Source organism: Schistocerca americana, chromosome 4 (assembly GCF_021461395.2).
Source record: "Schistocerca americana isolate TAMUIC-IGC-003095 chromosome 4, iqSchAmer2.1, whole genome shotgun sequence".
In the NCBI taxonomy this organism is placed as follows: Eukaryota; Metazoa; Arthropoda; class Insecta; order Orthoptera; family Acrididae; genus Schistocerca; species Schistocerca americana.
Window position 1 is genome coordinate 389,744,749 of NC_060122.1, and position 18,191 is coordinate 389,762,939.

The following is an 18,191-nucleotide window of genomic DNA, read 5'->3' on the forward strand; positions in this document are numbered from 1 at the left end:
GTGCTTCGTCTACGATGTAAGCTGCAGTTAGTCGACCCGCAACAGCACCCGCTGTGTTCAGATCTTTCGCCAAGCTGCGGTCTTTTCACTTCGACACACTTCTCTGTGTATCCCAAGGGAACTTGGAACAGCAACTTTCTCCTACTGAACGAAAGTGTTTACCTGTTTCCCGTTTCACTGTATAAACATTCTCTGGAGTATCAATACAGTTTATCAGCGTGACTGTTGTACGTAAACTCTAGCTCACAAATTACCTTTAAACGACTATAATAGCAGCATACAGACAAAAATCAGTGATTTTCAGATCACTGGTAGATATTCACTACAGCCGCTTGAGAGTCGACCAAATTTGATAGCTGCGTTCAGCCGTTAAGGCGAAGTGATAGGTCACGTTACACTTTAGTGAAAACAAATACGAGAAAACAAAAGTGTTACTTGGATTCGCATTGAAGACACTGTCTTACTGTCAACTAGGATCTAACATCACCATTCGGTTGAATAAAATCGAACTGTTTTCGCTTTCCGATATTACAGACTGCCACGGGAGACTTCACCCGAGAGAAAACGATGCTCGAACCAGAATCTATCGGTTCGAATCTTAGTGGTGGAATCGACTGCATATCATCAGTGTTTGAGTGATAGACGAAGAAGAGGCTGTGACGTACCGCTTTTGATCACCAGACAGCTTGCCAATGGTACGGCTAAATCTGATATCCTTCCACACCGCCGAGCCTGGCGGTGCAGTGATAAAACAGATGACTCTCATTCGGGACGACAGCGAGTCATACCACAACAACGGATTTAGGTTTTCGATTATCTCCCTAAATCTCTTATAGCAAACGCCGGTATGGTTCCTTTGATAAGGACATCCCCATACCGACCTTGTGATTCGTCTCTAATGGCGTCATTGTCAACGGGACGTTTAACACTAACCTTCCTTCCTTCTCCCACAGTGACTCGAACACAAAAACAGTGTTACTTTCTACATCAACATCTACCTCAATAGGCCGCAAGCCACCTGACGGTGTGAGGCAGAGGGTACTTTGGTACCACTAACTGATCCTCCGTTTTTCATTAACGAATGGCGCACGGGAAGAACGACTGTCGGTAAGCCTTTGTCTTAGCTCTATTTTCTCGACTTTTTTCGTTGTCGTCATTTCGAGAGACACGCATGAGAGGAAGTGATATGTTGACCGACTCTTCCCGAAAAGTACGCTCTCGAAATTTCAACAGCAATAGTGGTAAGAGGAAGCTTGCCTGTCATTTACCACGAGGCAAAAGTGGAATCTTGCGGATGCAAATACCTTGCTCCACGTAGGTAACCTTGGTGTAACAACTGGGATATACGTTGGATGTATCGGACCACGCGTGGAAATAACTAGTATCAGCGTTCCCTTTGAGGGTACGGTGAGCCCCTTGGCAGACCACACAGCAGTTACCCACAAAAGTGTCTGAAACTACCTTATGCCTTGTTTTCAGGATAATGTGGCGTTCTTAGTCAGTGTGAAATGTGCGGCAGAGTACCCGAATCAAATGTCCTTGGCGGTTAATCATTAAATGCGGTGATCGATCATCCAGATGTGGGCAGTAAGACCAGCGGTATCCTTGCTGCTATTCGGTACCAATAAATTAGTAGCGGATTTCCATCTCGTATTCGCTTTTATTTATAAAATATCTAGCTGTTACCTGCTGCTGCACTCGCATATAAGTAGTTTTTTTATGATGAGCGGCGGTGAGTAGGTAAGTAAAAAATAGAGATTCTGACAATTCCAAGGAGTTAAGGAACTCTGTAGTGTATGAAATGACTTTTTCAGTGGCCATAATATTATCGACGGACAAATATTCTACATTATGTGCTTCTAAAAATTCTAAAATTATTAAATAGCGTTTAACTGAGAAGAAAATTTAGCACAAATTTTATGATATTTATGTGTGGAATAATTCAGCTGCCATCATGTGCCTGCGTATTCGGGTAACCATAACTCGCGATCTTTGCGTTGGCTGGGACAGGTGGAACTGAAGCGTGACGTCTCGTGTTTCAGAAAAGGTACCAGAAGCGGCACTTCTCGGCAGCGGCCACCACAACATGAGCCACGACAACCCAGCCTTCTCGGAGCATCCGTCGCACACCGATGCCGCCGATGCCTTGGTGAGTACTCGACATGTTGTGACTGAAGAGAGCGCAAAAACTTTAGGGTGGTTGCCCCACACACTTAACACCAACACAAGTCAGAAAACCCTTCGTTTTTTATTTTTAATAAAACAACGTTTTAGAAAGTTTCCAAGTCAGAAATTCGTAACAAACGTTGCCTTGTCTCTACACACACACACGAACTCGTCAGGTCATGGGCGGTAGCACGCTTTCAAGTACCTGCGAACAATAGCGAATGGTTTTTGCAGGCTTCTGTAGCACAGTGATGTAGCGTCTCTGCATTAGCAAGGTCTTCTGCCAAATAGGAAAAAGGCAATATTTTTGCGTGGCCTGTGAGTGTCAATTATGGACTGAGATCAAGGAGAACGTGCAGGCCTTGTAACTGGTCGTCTTTCACCTACCTATCTGTCACAGCAGATACCATCCAATGCATCTCCAAGAAATGTGACTGAAGTGAGACGGTTCCCCATCGTGTATAGACGACTTGCTTTCTCACATCATCTCGCATTAACTCTAGGACAAAGTTCAGAATAAAGTCATCGTATACAGTCACTCTAAAACGTGCTGGAAGAGCATGTGTATCTACGAGGCAGCCAGATGCAATTCAACATCAAGTTGCTGCTGGTCTCTATCCTGAAACGTACCATGAAATCTTCATCCGCTTAAGAAATGTAAGTTTTCAATATTGTCTGTTAAATCGCTTCCAACAGTTGCCTCGTCTATGAAGAAGACTAAAAATACAGACCACATATTGACAAAGTGAAATTTTCCACTCTGCAGCGGAGTTTGCGCTGATATGAAACTCCCTCGCGAATTAAAACGGCGCGCCGGACCGGGACTCGAACCCGAGACCTTTGCCTTTTGCGGGCGGAAGTACAGCTGTGAGGACGGGTAGTGAGTCGTCCCTGGAGAGCTCAGCTGGTAGAGCACTTGGCCGCGAAAGGCAAAGGTTACGGATTCAGGTTCCGGTGTGGCACACAGTTTTAATCTGTCAGGAAGTTTTAACGGATTCAACGGTGACCGGCAGCTGTAAACCGTTACTCAAATTCGTTACGATACGGATACATGAACTGCGCGGGAAGTGCCGTCCATACAGTCATTATAAGAAGTATTACGTGTTACTGTGAATCCCGAAGGCGTAGGAGGTTTGATTCGTCCCTCGGGCATGGGTGTGTGTTGCCCATAGCGTAAGTTAGTTTAAGTAGTGTGTAGGCTTAGGAACTTATGACCTCAGTAGTTTGGTCCCATAAGACCTTACCACAAATTTCCAGTTTTCCAATCCCGAAGAATGGTTTCTTCTTAGTTTGGTGTACAAAGAGTTACTGGTCTAACTCGATCCATCATTTTTCAAGTTACGGATCTCGTTTCACGAGTAAAGTTTTGACATTCGGCTGTATTCTGTCTCTGAATGTAGCCTTACAGCGTAGGAGTCCATTACTGTTCATGGGGCCGTATACAAAAATCAGATCTATCTCCCGCAATTTAAACAGAACACATATTAGGTGTCTCACTACTACAACAACTATTACCACACACGTGGAACGGTCAAGACAGACTAACCTCAATAGCAAAATATCGCCATCGAAACTTCTATGAGTGCGTCAGCAGAGTGAATTGCAATAAATTGAAGACTTGTTGCTCAGCAGGCTGGGTATATTTGAAGAAATTCGTTGTGATGTGATTAACGGCAAAGGCTGTCTACATCTACATGGATACTCTGCAAATCACATTTAAGTGCCTGGCAGAGGGTTCATCGAACCACCTTCACAATTCTCTATTATTCCAATCTCGTATACGAGCGGAAAGAATGAACACGTATATCTTTCCGTACGAACTCTGATTTCCCTTATTTTATCGTGGTGATCGTTCCTCCCTATGTAGGTCGGTGTCAACAAAATATTATCGCATTCGGAGGAGAAAGTTGGTGATTGGAATGTCGTGAGAAGATTCCGTCGCAACGAAAGACACCTTTCTTTTAACGATTTCCAGCCCAAATCCTGTATCATTTCTGTGACGCTCTCTCCCATATTTCGGATAATACAAAACGTGCTGCCTTTCTTTGAACTTTTTCGATGTACTCCGTCAGTCCTATCTGTCCAAGCTGAGTGTTTCTTACTTTCGACAAATTTGTACTGAACACTGGGCCGTCGTTAGTGACAGAACCAGAACATTCAAATATCATTTGGTTCTGCCGCTGGAGGTGGGAGCAACGCTCGGATTTCGTTTCCACGTGCATGTGGGTTATCACCCGCCATTTGTGTTCAAGATCAGCTGCAAGCGTACACTATTTCATTGTATCTTTTAAACTTTGTCTGGTTGTAGGGGTTTCCTCTCCTCATGATCTCTGAATAAGAACAAAACAATTCATCCCCTAGTTTCTAGTGCACAGAGTTATGTCCTGAAAATGTAGCACCTTGGAGTTATACAAGGAAGATGCAGCACTTTCTTGTTCGTATCCGGGAAGGAGCCTGCAGCTGTTCGATTCATTTTTAAATGCAGCAAGCTTTGAGAGAAGTTTCCGTTTAAATTTGAATCACGAGAAATGTTACACGTCACAATGTGACAGACCGACAACGTGGAAGCAGAGTGCGAACCTTCCCACCTCATTGTTCAGATAGTCTCGTCAGGCACAGAGGTTCTGCCGATACGGCGGCGGTTTGTTTTGGTAAACAGACGTCACTAAGACCATTGGCATTCAACGTATGGAAGCACAGTTCTTAATGACAGAGCCTCGCACGTGCGTTTAGCCCACCTGTCGTGACAATACGCTACTGCGGAGAACAAGTTTCAATCCTTCTCCTACGCCATCGTCTTTTTTCTTTTGGCACATTCGACACTGTGTAGTACAACGTACTCGAAAAGCCAGTTGGCCAAAACATAGCAGTTCAACAGTCATATAACCTTAATTACGCTCCTTCGGCTGCCGATTGTCAGATGCTGAAATCGAGACCTGTGTGAGCTTCTTACCGCTGTGACCTATAAACGCCTAATATGTCCATTGTCATTCAGGAAATCTACTTACCGTCTTTAGAATAACGCATTTAACAAGTAATGTACTAAATACAATTAAATTTTTAGATCAACTGTCTGGTTCTATGCGTGGGTGCATGTGTGTCTGTGTGTAGTAGGGAAAGGGGGGGGGGGGTTGGGCGTTCTCTCTCTCTCTCTCTCTCTCTCTCTCTCTGTGTGTGTGTGTGTGTGTGTGTTTTGGAGAGGCTGTAGCTGTAAAGGCGTTAGCAACTTTATTAACTTAATTCTTGGGAAGCGTAACCTGTTTATTGTTCCTTTGTGAGGCATCTTTATTAACTGCAGTGAATGTTCAAAGACCATCAACGTGTTTCCCTTATGGGACGTTTAGTTTTTAGTAGATAGATGTTATTGTCCTGCTCTACCAGCTGCGTCCACTCCCTTGTTCAGCATCCATTATTTGTACCTGTTAGCTGAATCCAGTGCCTTAAAGCAAGTGTTTTCTCGCTCAACAACTAGCTATAACAGGCGGTCAAACTTACTCCACAATAGTCTATATTCTATTTGTTGATGTTCTGCTGTTGATGAATGTAACTAAAAGATTGTAGGAATGCAGTTCAAGGTGGGAATTAATCTTTTGGTACAGAAATGGGTCCCTGCAAAACGTGCTTCGTTGTTAAAGGTTTCTGGACCCTGTCAGTACCTTTTACCGCCCTTATTTCATACGTCACAGATATCGGTATTTATCTTTCCATACACATTGTGTAATTATCATATCAGACAATGCAGTTCAAGTCATCTGTAATCGCGAGCCATACTTTTGACTGATCACTAAGACTTTCCCGGAGGTGGGCAATATGAAGTATCAGATTCAAGGAGGAAATCAGCTGTCCTGATGCCGACCGATAGTGTTTTCTTGTTTCCTCATGCTGGACCAGAAAACATGACTCCATTGAAGCTGTCTCTTTGGAAACAGCCAATGCAAACGCACCGCCATTAAAAAGAAAAATTGGCCGCTGATGTGAGTTGTTTCTTAGCTTCTCTGAGAGGAATTTTCCAAGCCTACATTTATATTTTCAACTCTCCTATAAGAATGTCTAAAAGTAGAAAATAAATTGCTAATCTCCATTAACTGTTCGTTTCGAAAGGAACTTTTCATGGCTCTCACAAAATACCCAACGACAAACAAACAAATTGTTGCCGTCCTTGCTCAAAGTAACCCTTACGAGAAACAATGCGAATACGGGGTAATTTTGCTAATTGGGAACAAACAGCAGGAAACGACCCGAACGACAAACAAACAAATGTGTTGCCACTGTTGCTCACAGTAAGCCTTAAAAGAAACACCTTAGTCAAACAACATATACACTGGATAATTTGCTAATTCGGGTCGAACAGCGGGTGGTGGTGGTGGTTAGTGTTTAACGTCCCGTCGACAACGAGGTCATTAGAGACGGAGCGCAAGCTCGGGTTACGGAAGGATGGGGAAGGAAATCGGCCGTGCCCTTTCAAAGGAACCATCCCGGCATTTGCCTGAAACGATTTGGGGAAATCACGGAAAACCTAAATCAGGATGGCCGGAGACGGGATTGAACCGTCGTCCTCCCGAATGCGAGTCCAGTGTGCTAACCACTGCGCCACCTCGCTCGGTGAACAGCGGGAAACAATCGTTGAGAGGATAAGGAGCAAAACAGGTCATATGGGCACATGGTTGAAAATTCGTTCCAAGGCAGATACAGGGTGACAATTATTGAACTATACAGTAAAATCGTCATAACTCCAGAACGGTTTGCGTAACGACGTTCAAACTGCACAGCTGGCCGCAGGACGCGATGGGAATTAGTACGCGCATGTGCACGTGCCTTGTTATCGTCGACCAATTGCACGTGAAAATGTCACGGTACAGCGGCGTGCCTGACCGTATAGCGCCTGTGGAGCCTACTATGCGAGCAGTAACAGCCCAACTGCGGCATAAGGAAGTTTGCGATCGAGTTCAAGCTGAAGACAACAGATCCAAGTGCGCTAACAATCGAGAATTTGATTCGCAAGTTTGAGAGGAGGGGTAGTGTTCGTGATGAAAGTATTGGCAATGTCGGTCACCCAAAAAGGGTGAAAACGCCTGAAAACATCGACAAGACACGGGCTGTGTTTCAAACCAGCCGCAGGAAATCTATCAGACAAACTGCACAACACATGGGAATCAACCGGGAGACAATGCGACAAATTGTTGTTAAAGACCTGCATCTATTCCCATACAAAATTCAAACCCATCGATCATTAAGTCGCAGGGCCGTGGAACAGCGGTTGTGTTTCACCAGCACGATTATCCACAGAATTGACATACAGGATTTTGATGTGAATATGGCTTGTTTTAGCGACAAAGCCCACTTTCATTTGGATGGGTCCGTCAGTAATCAAAACTGGCGCATTTGGGGGACTGACAATCCGTATTTCGAGATCGAGAAGTCTCCTCAACCTCAATGGGTGACTCTGTGGTGTGCAATGTCCAGTCACAGAGTAATCGGTGCGATATTCCTTGTTGGCACGGTGACTGCCGAATGCTACGGGAAGATTTAAGAAGATGATTTCATCCCCTTTATCCAAAATGATCCTGATTTCGACAAGATGTGGTTCATGCAAGACGGAGCTCGACCCCATCGAAGCAGGAGAGTGTTTGATGTCCTGGTGGAGCACTTTGGGAACCGCATTCTGGCTCTGGAGTACCCAGAGGCCACTGACATGGGCCTCTATTGACTACCATATTCTCCGGATCTGGACACATGTGACTCCTTTTTGTGCGGCTATATTATAGAAAATATGTACAGCAATATTCCAAAACCACTGCTGAGCTGGAAACAGCCATTGAGAAGGTCATCGACAGCATCGATCTCAGAATTTCGCTATTCGTCTGCGCCATATCATCGCCAATGATGGCAGGTTTATCGAACATGTCACAACCTAAATCCGAATATCTGTAGTGACGTTTACATGTTGAATAAAGTGTGTGCGCGCCGTTGTGTGTAACTAATTTATGTTTTTTTTTTTTTTTTTTTTTTTTTTTACAGTTCAATAATTGTCATCCTGTACATTCGTTTGAAGGTGGTAATAAAAAATCTTTGACAGTTTAGATTTCAATAACTGAAAGCACATTAGAGGAAACATCAGGGAACTGGGAATGTTCTTTCTGTACTATTGTTTTAGTTTCACATTCAAGCGAGCAGTAAGCTGGAGCACCATAGCAGGCCACTGTGGCCGAGCGGTTCTAGGGCGCTTCAGTCTGGAACCGCGCTGCTGCTACGGTCGCAGGCTCGAATCCTGCCTCGGGCATGGATGCGTGTGATGCCCTTAGGTTAGTTAGGTTTAAGTAGTTCTAAGCCTAGGGGACTGATGATCTCAGATGTTAAGTCCCATAGTGCTTCGAGCCATGTGAACCATTTCTGGAGCGCCATGCGGTAGCCACGTCACCCTTCGTACAACCAAAAGGACGCTTTCCAGCAGGGGAGGCAGTGTCACCCTGGAAAGTGCAGAAATGCCTCGTCTGTGAGGCGTTGTGGAAGGATGACTGGTCCCATGAGATACGAGGGCTATGCGAAAGATTTTAGCAGAATGTGTGAAACATAAATTCATTTGCAAAAAAACGTTTACAGCTTTTCAAAATACTCTCCATTAGCATGTATACAATTTTTCCATTCTCTGAAACCACTTAGAAAATGTCGTACGCTGCAAAGGCCTCTTCAGCTGATGAAAACTGCTACCCTCGAATTTTTTCCTTAGTCTTAGGGAACATAAAGAAGCCACAGGGGGCCAGGTTAGGTGAATAGGGGGGATGGGGTAACACTCGCACTTTTTTCTTCTCCAGAGAGTCCATCGTTCTGGCAGCCCTGTGCACAGATGCATTGTCGTGATGCAGCAGAAGGTGCCCACTCTTGGACTTTGGATGCTGTGACTTCCATGTGGCGATGACTTTTGGAAGACAATCGTACACGTACCATTCAGCATTGACTGTGCGACGTGTGTTCAAGGTCACAGAGGTGAGATGCCCGATCTTTGTGAAAAAAGTTGCTACCATCCTTTTATCAGAGCTCAGACTTCGTCGAACTTTTGTGGGTGGTTCCTCCCCTGGAAAGCACCACACAGAAGACTGTCTCTTCGTTGACCCACGTTTCATCACCTGTGACGATATTGTAGGTGTCTTGGGATTTCCCTCCATTGAATTTTTCGAGCATGAAATGACACCAGTCCACTCTCGCCTCCTTTGGGTTTCTGTCAGGGAATCTGGCCCCCAACGGGCACACCTCTTAGTAAGGCCTAAGTGACTATGAACGATGGTCTGTGCTGCTGTTGATCCAATATTTAGGGTCCCTTCAATGTCGCAAAATGTAAGATGTGGATCTTCTTTGATCATTTTCCTCACAGCATCAATGTTTTCATGAGTCACAGCTGTTGCTGGCAGACTGGGACGAGGTTCATCTTCAATTGACTGCCGACCCCTCGAAAACTCGCGAAACCAATTTTCAACTGTTGCCCTAGAAGGGGAAGCTTCACCAAAAACACGCAGCAAAGAAGAATGGCATTCTTCGGCACTTAAACCCTTTTTATAATCGTAAAAAATCATGGCGCGAAAGTCGCGGAGCGACAGCTCCATCCTGCACCATCTCTGACTCGGCACTGCCTGTGATTTCTTACCGCTCTGTGGGGGGATCACCTCTAGCCAGGGGCTGCGCGCGCAGGTCCCAAGGTCGAAAAACATCGCTCTTTCTAATGAAAACAACCCCATTGTCCTCCGTCTTACGGTTTACTGAATGCTAAAAACTTTCGGCATAGCCCTCGTAGCCGCCAATAATCCTCGCCCACAAACCGAGGTTGGTGGGTTGATTTGGGGTAGGGGACCAAACAGCGAAGTGATCAGTCCCGTCGGGTTAGGGAAGGATGGGGAAGGAAGTCGGTCGTGCCGGCCGGAGTGGCCAAGCGGTTCTAGGCGCTACAGTCTGGAACCGCGCGACCGCTACGGTCGCAGGTTCGAATCCTGCCTCGGGCATGGATGTGTGTGATGTCCTTAGGTAAGTTAGGTTTAAGTAGTACTAAGTTCTAGGGGACTGATGACCAAAGTAGTTAAGCCCCATAGTGCTCAGAGCCATTTAAGCCATTTGAAGTCGGCTGTGCTCTTTCAAAGGAACCATCCCGGCGTTGGCCTGAAGCGATTTAGGGGAACTAGGGAAAACCTAAATCAGGGTGGCTCGACGCGAGTTTGAACCATCGTCCTCCCGAATGCGAGTTCAGTGTGCTAAACAAATTGAGGATTGAAACTTCCTGGCAGATTAAAACTGTGTGCCCGACCGAGACTCGAACTCGGGACCTTTGCCTTTCGCGGGCAAGTGCTCTACCATCTGAGCTACCAAAGCACGACTCACGACCGGTACTCACAGCTTTACTTCTGCCAGTATCTTGTCTCCTACCTTCCAAACTTTACAGAAGCTCTCCTGCGAACCATGCAGAACTAGCACTCCTGAAAGAAAGGATATTCCGGAGACATGGCTTAGCCATGGCAGAAGTAAAGCTGTGAGTACCGACCGTGAGTCGTGCTTCGGTAGCTGAGATGGTAGAGCACTTGCCCGCGAAAGGCAAAGGTGCCGAGTTCGAGTCTCGGTCGGGCACACAGTTTTAATCTGCCAGGAAGTTTCATATCAGCGCACACTCCGCTGCAGAGTGAAAATCTCATTCTGGAAATTGAGGATTAATCGGCGCAGATGGTTCACTGCCACCAGCCCATGGGAATTTGCTGTAGCCCACGGGGGGTATTGTGAAAGCTGATGCTACCACCTATCCTAAAGGTAGCGTCGTCTGTCAACAAGATGGGGTCGTGCTGGCCTGTGGGAGATGAACCAGCGACAATGCAGTCGCCGAGGAGGCATGTTCGTAGGTAATTCGGCCTCCATGCGTTCTAAGTGTTAGGGGTAGTGGCAGCTGTCGTCAAGAATGTTCCACACGGTCGTTCGAGTTACCCCATGCTGGTTAATATCACGAGAACAATATGCTAGAACAATATGACGCAACATCACCACTTGAGTCGTCTGTGTAAGCAATGCGGTATTCAGAACACTAAAACTAAAACTTCAGTGATTGCTTACTGGAGAAAGGATAGAATCTGAACCAAAATCTTCGTGGGCAGAACAATTTTAGAACAAGTATAATCTTTGAAATTTTCAGCCTCTCATATTGGTATGCTAAGTAATATAATACAGTATACCTTAAACGGGAACCTTTTGTAAAATATGAAGTGCAGATATGAAGTTTATGATAGGTATAAGAGTTTACTCAAGAACGGACAACAGACGAATCAAATCGTGTGAACGAGGTGAATGTAAAATAAGTAAATCTTCTAGTACAGTGTTTTCAGACATCTACGATGAAGCCGTCGAATTGTGTTCATCCAAAAGAATGGCTCGGGTGATAGTGCTGTTTTCACTAAATAAAGCTGCTTCCACAGTTTCGATACAGCAGAGAACTTGCCTCGTACGAGAAGAATATCTTCTCCTGTGAGCCTGACTTTCTGACTTACGCCTTTCCTGGCGACGATCTTTTGTTACATCGTAGTGATTAATATTTTCATACGAGGCCTGCGACACGGCAAGATATGGCTAAAACATTGCCTTGGATACCAGTACCAACATCGATCATCTTGAAGGTGATCAGATTACTGCATGGATTGGCTCTCTCACATATCCATAGCTGATGTTCACCTCTCATGTCTATAACAGCTGATTCTCCACTTTTCCGACGCTAATTATTTCAGCAGAGCCACGTGTTTATTTGCAGCTCAATCATATTACCGACAACACAAATCAGTAATAAGCGCAGAAGTAGCCTATCTCTCACTATATCAGTCTGTCATGTATATCAGGCTGTGTGCTGGTGATGTCAGATGATTGAGTTAGTCATAACGACGTGACATGTTTGTGGGCGATACGTGAACAGTACCAGTGACTGACGGACAATACAATAGCGTATGCAAAATCGATGTCAGAATTCGATGTTTTGATCAGAAAAGTAAGCAGGAGGCAACGCAAAGCACTGAAAATAGCCATCAAACGTTTCAATCAAAATGTCGAGTACTTTCTCTACCCTGGGCAACTGTATTTCTATTTGCTGAAATAATCAGCAACCAGTTGCACATCAGAAATGTTATTCCTTTCCCGGTTTCGGGCACCTAGTGCTCTTTGTCAGAAGTTTATAATTATCACTTTCTTTGCGAGTGTAAAAAATAAGTAGAAGTGTGTAGCATAATGATGTGGCCATCCGCATAACGACAGCAGTATGCTGCATACATGTTCTTACTTTTGACGTTAGCAAAGAATGGCATAGTTAAACTTTTACCAGAAGCTGGTAAGGGAATAAAACTTCTTTTGTGTAACTAACTGCTGATTATTTCAACAAATAAAATATGGACTTAGCAGAAGTAAATTATTTTGCTTTTAAAAAGATAAATGTTAGGAAAGACTAAAGTAAATCTTTGAGCTGGCCAGTCTGCGGATGTTTTTTAGGCGGTTTTTCACCGGCCTCGGCGAATGTGGGCTGGTTCCCCTTATTCCGCCTTAACTACACTATGTCGACGATTGCTTCGCAAACAAGTTCTCCACGTACGCGTACACCACCGTTACTCTACCACGCAAACATAAGGGTTACACTCGTCTGGTGTGAGACGTTCCCTGGGGAGGGGGGAGACCACCGGGAGCCGAACGCACAATAACCTTGAAAGAACGGCTCGTTGTGGGGCGGCGGAGTGGTGAAGTGGACTGCGGTATTCGTCTTGGGGTTGTGGACCACTGCGGCTGTGGCGGGGACGAAGCCATACTGCACGCAAAGGAACATACGTTCTATCGAAAGCGTTTACACTCGACACGTCGTTACAAGTAGATGCAGCTGAAAAAGTAGATTCTATCTTCCCAGATTTTCGACATGTGCTATTATCGGCTAACACCCAGATCACAAGCTTACGCAATGTTTTCACCGGTGTGCGATCGGCTCGAAAGATATTTCACTAATAAAATCCATTACGATATACAGAAAGGGGACTGTTCAGCAGAAGCTAAAGCAACATCACATGTGTTCAAGCAATAGGACCGCTAATTCTCTCAAGTGATATATCAGACAGCGTTTATGCAGCACAACCACATTTCGCAATGATGATGCTGTTTTGTACAGTAAACTAGTCGCTACACGACCGTAAGGAAATGCACAATGACTTACCAATGTTTCCACTTGCGTCAAGAATGGCTGTTCTCTTTAAATGTGGATAAATTCAAGATAATGCACACAACAAAAAGAATTGATGAGTATGCGACAGTAAGTCAAGCGAAAAATTCTGGGTCGGCCGAGGTGGCCGAGCGGTTCTAGGCGCTACAGCCTGGAACTGCGCGACCGCTACGGTCGCAGGTTCGAATCCTGCCTCGGGCATGGATGTGTGTGATGTCCTTATGTTAGTTAGGTTTAAATAGTTCTAAGTTCTAGGGGACTGATGACCTCAGAAGTTGAGTCCCATAGTGCTCAGAGCCATTTGAACCATTTTTTGAAAACTTCTGGAATCTTTCAAATAGAATGGCGGGTGGCAGTCAGGCTGATATCCCACCATTGTCTGGGGCGCGTCCATCCACTTCTTACAAGAGTACGTCAACGATATTCAACGCCCTGTCTCGTTGCCCTTGATAACAAGCCATCCTGGGCTTACATTCCAGCAAGATAATGCCCACCCTCACACAGCGAGAGTTTCTACTGCTTGTCTTCGTACATGCCAAACGCTACCTTGACAAGCAACGTCACCGTCCAACTGGGAAAGTATGGAGCATCATAATCAGGGCCGTCCTACCACCTCGGGATTTTGACGATCTAGCGCGCCTGTTGTACAGAATCTGACACGATTTCCCTCAAGACATCCAACAACTTTATCAGTGCCAAGCCGAACAACTGCTTGCACAATGGCCAGAGGTGGACCAACACGTTACTGACTTGCTCGATCTGTGAAGCCCTTTCTTTTGAATAAATCATCAAATTTTTCTGAAATTGTTATCTTTTGTTTTGTTTGTTCATCATATCTACCGATTACCGACCCATTTGGACAGTTAGTTCGTGGTGCGTCGTTTTCTTAATGAGCATAGTGGTAGTATAACAGAGAGTAGGGTGCACGAAGATGCAGTGAGTCAGTCTGGAAGCTCAACATCGCTCGCGTGTCCGTGGTCGAGGACTCTCGGAAGTTAGCACGTGCAGTCGCGAGCGTCTGACCGCCAAGGGCGAGCGCGTGCAGCGGCGGCTAGCGGAACTGCCGTGACGGCCACTGCGCGTGCGTAACTTAACTCACTCGTTACGCCGTTGGCGTGCGGCGTGCAACGTCCGGCGTGAGGTCCGGTCGCTCTCAACGGTGAAAGTCTGCGCCGGTGAACGGCCAACGGAGGCTGCCCGCGCTGCAGCGCACGCCCCCGAGACTCACACGCGAGTGCGTCACACCTGACACGCTTCCCCGGCCTGAGGTCGCCAAATAACGCTGACTTACACCTCTAATGAAACTGGACCGAATGTTGATATAGTGGAAGAGACGTTCATTCTAGGTGGGTGTCGTGCTCCGTCTGGTCACACGAAGGCGAAGAGACCATATGCTTAACGGGATCCTTATGATTTAGGTTTTACCAGGGGACGTGTGCGAAACTTTCGTGCTTTTATATTAGGTTGGTGCATAAATTCGTAGCGTTTTTATTTTCCTTGTTGGTATTCCGATTTCTATGGATTTATTTATCGATTTCATTTTTTATTTGTAGTTCACTGTTGCTGTTTGAGTTTACATATTGTCATTTTGTCGTTTGGAGATAGTAAGTGGCGTTGTGGACGCTAGAAAATGGAATGCCATGTGGAGAAATTGGAGCATTTTCGACACATTCTTCTGTTTGAGGTTAACAGAGGGGTGACAGCAGCGGAGGCAGCCAGGTAGATCTCTGCCATGTGTAGGAATAATGCCACTGGACAGTGCATGGGACATTAGTTACTCTCCGCGTTCAGGAAGACCTGAGGCGTTTGATGAAGATCGGTTAAACAATGATCCACGTAAGTGTACTCGAGAACTGGCAAATGTGATGAACTGTGATCGTTCCACTACCGTACGACATTTGCATGCATTGGGAAAGGTTCAAAAAATGTGTGTATGGGTACCGCATGCCCTAAGCCAAAATTACAAATATCACGGGGTGGTCATGTGTAAATCTCTGATTGCTCGTCATCTCTTGGCTCGTCACAACACCGACCATTCCTATTTTGTATCGTTACTGGTGACGAGAAATGGCGTCTTTATGCTAACACAAGTCTGCAGCTCGTGGTCTCGCGGTAGCGTTCACTGTTCCCGGGCACGGGGTCCCGGGTTCAAAAATGGTTCAAATAGCTCCGAGCACTATGGGAGTTAACTTCTGAGGTCATCAGTCTCCTAGAGCTTAGAACTACTTAAACCTAACTAACCTAAGGACATCACACACATCCATGCCCGAGGCAGGATTCGAACCTGCGACCGTAGTGGTCACGCGGTTCCAGACTGTATCGCCTAGAACCGCTCGGCCACCCCGGCCGGCGGTTCCTGGTTCGATTCCCGGCGGGGTAAGGGATTTTCACCCGCCCCGAGATGACTGAGTCTCGTCGTCGTCGTCGTCGTCATCATTATCAGTCATCCCCATTACAGTCGGAGGAAGGCAAGGGCAAACCACCGCCATTAGGACCTTGCCTAGTAAGACGGTGCGGGTCTCCCGCATCGTTCCTCCACGCTCTGTCAAGAAACATGGGACTTCATTTCAGTTTTCCATGCTAACATAAGGAAAAGAAAGCCATGGCTGAGCCCAAACAAAGCATCAATTCCCTGTACAAAGACCTGTGCGCATCCACAGAAGATAATGTTATGCATCTGATGGAACAGCGACGTTGTGGTGTCCTACGAATTGTTTCCCTGAGATGTTACCAACACTGCTGTCAAGAACAGACGTCCTGCAGACTCTGTCCAAGAACAACCACAGGTAAGACTGCGTGAAGTGACGCTGCTCCACGGTAACGCACGCCCACATTCAGCTAGACTGACGAAAAACACTACACAGGAATTGAGTTGGGAAATCATTCCGCACCCACGTTATCCACCTCATCTTGTGCCCTCAGATCTACACCTTTTCCGCTCTCTATCAAAAAACCTACAAGGAACTTCCTTTCCGGATGAAAACGCGATCCGAACGTGGCTCGAGAAGTTCTTCGCCCCAAAACAGCGTAATTTCTACAGTCGCGGGACCGAAAAATACCCCAGCAGTAGCAGAGTGTTGTAAACAGTGAAGAATTCATTAAAACAATGGGAAACGGCTACGAAGTTATGCACCATACAATAGCTTTATGTAATGACAATATTTGGAGTAAGTGCAGCCGTTGAGATAAGAATAATCATGAATTTATGATGCGGCCTTGTTTATACATTTCTGTGTGACAAAAAATGTGTTTTGTGTGCGGAATGTTTGCCCGGCTTATACGACGGACAGAGATGGCTGACCGTATAATCTATAATTTTAATTCGACAAATATTTACAATAACAGCAAGCGCGTTAGGCCGTAGTAGCAATAGGTGAATCACAAATCAAGGCGACACTGACGAATATGTTTGCCGTTTTGGAAAGTGTATTTGTTTAGAAAAGTGACCTTATCGATCGAAGTGCCGCAGTGGTTAACAATTGGGAGGACTATCCTGATTTAGGTTTCCCGTCATTTCGCTGAATCGCTTCAGGCAAATACCGGTATGATTCCTGTGAAAGGGCGCGGCCGAGTTCTTTCCCAATACTTCCCTAACCTCGCTGTTTGGTCCACTCCTCCGAAATCAACTAACCAACCAAAAGTATACTTTTACGATGGGCAGAGATAATTGACTACCGCAGTGGTCATTGTTATTACATGTGACAATGCTGTGTACAAATTATCCACTTAATAAGTTGTCTAAAATAGATAAAAATGTCAGAACCCAGTTAATAAAACCTTTCTAACGAAACATCGTTAATGCTTATACGATTAGTTTGTGTTGAGACAGAGGGATGTTGACTTGAGAAATAATAAATATTGGTTTTTCAGATCACTTTAACCGGATGCAGGAATGTTTCGTTCAGGGTGGCTGCAACCGATTCCTCAATTTTCCAGCCTAGTGTTCGGTCTCTAATGACCCCGTCGCCGATGAGAATATAAACTCTAATTCTTTTCTTCATCACCGTTATCTGAATTATGGACAACTTTTAACAGTTTATTTACACGTTCATTTAGTAAGCCATTACGCACAAGTTGGAAGTTTGACTCCTAATGTTGACCTCTTATTCGATTAACAGGACCTGCATGCTACATCCCACTTGCTGCCTAAATCAGATGTTGCAAGTTCTCTTAAAACTGTGAAGAAGTAAAACTAGTCTTACACGTCCTGTCGATGATGAAATCATTAGTGAAGGACTAAAATCTTGATTTTAGGACGGATGGGGAAGAAAATCACCGCTAACTTTCGAAAATAAACATCTTGGCATTGGTAAAGCCTAACGAGGATTATCCGATCTCTAACCTCAAAGTATACTATATGAATGGTGTCTATTCTTTCGGACGTGTCGGCCGGCCGCGGTGGTCTAGCGGTTCTAGGCGCTCAGTCAGGAACCGCGCGGCTGCTACGGTCGCAGGTTCGAATCCTACCTCGGGCATGGATGTGTGTGATGTCCTTAGGTTAGTTAGGTTTAAGTAGTTCTAAGTTCTAGGGGACGTATGACCACAGATGTTGAGTCCCATAGTGCTCAGAGCCATTTTTCGGAAGTGTCTGAAAAAACAGACACCATGCATTCAGCCTCATATAATTGATTCGCCTCGATGGGCAACGGATCCACCACATTCAGTGCGGACGCACAATTACGTCCGATCTCCTGTGGGAATCACTAAGTAGTGAGCATGGGGGAAATGGACACGGACTACAGATAGATACTGCTTGGTGGGAACATTGGCCGGCCGAGATACTCTGCGTAGTTGCGATAAACTCTGTGTCCGGATGATG

At 45.5% G+C, this 18,191-nt stretch overlaps 1 protein-coding gene across 4 annotated transcripts in view; it reads left to right on the plus strand.

The window, feature by feature from the left end:
- LOC124612514 (proton-coupled amino acid transporter-like protein CG1139) overlaps positions 1–18,191 on the plus strand; it is a 945,634-nt gene that overhangs the window by 903,377 nt on the left and 24,066 nt on the right. For all 4 annotated transcript variants that reach the window (XM_047140764.1, XM_047140766.1, XM_047140767.1 and 1 more), the window contains one exon: positions 2,043–2,149. In XM_047140764.1, the coding sequence (XP_046996720.1) occupies positions 2,043–2,149 (107 nt within the window). The remainder of the gene's footprint in view (positions 1–2,042; positions 2,150–18,191) is intronic.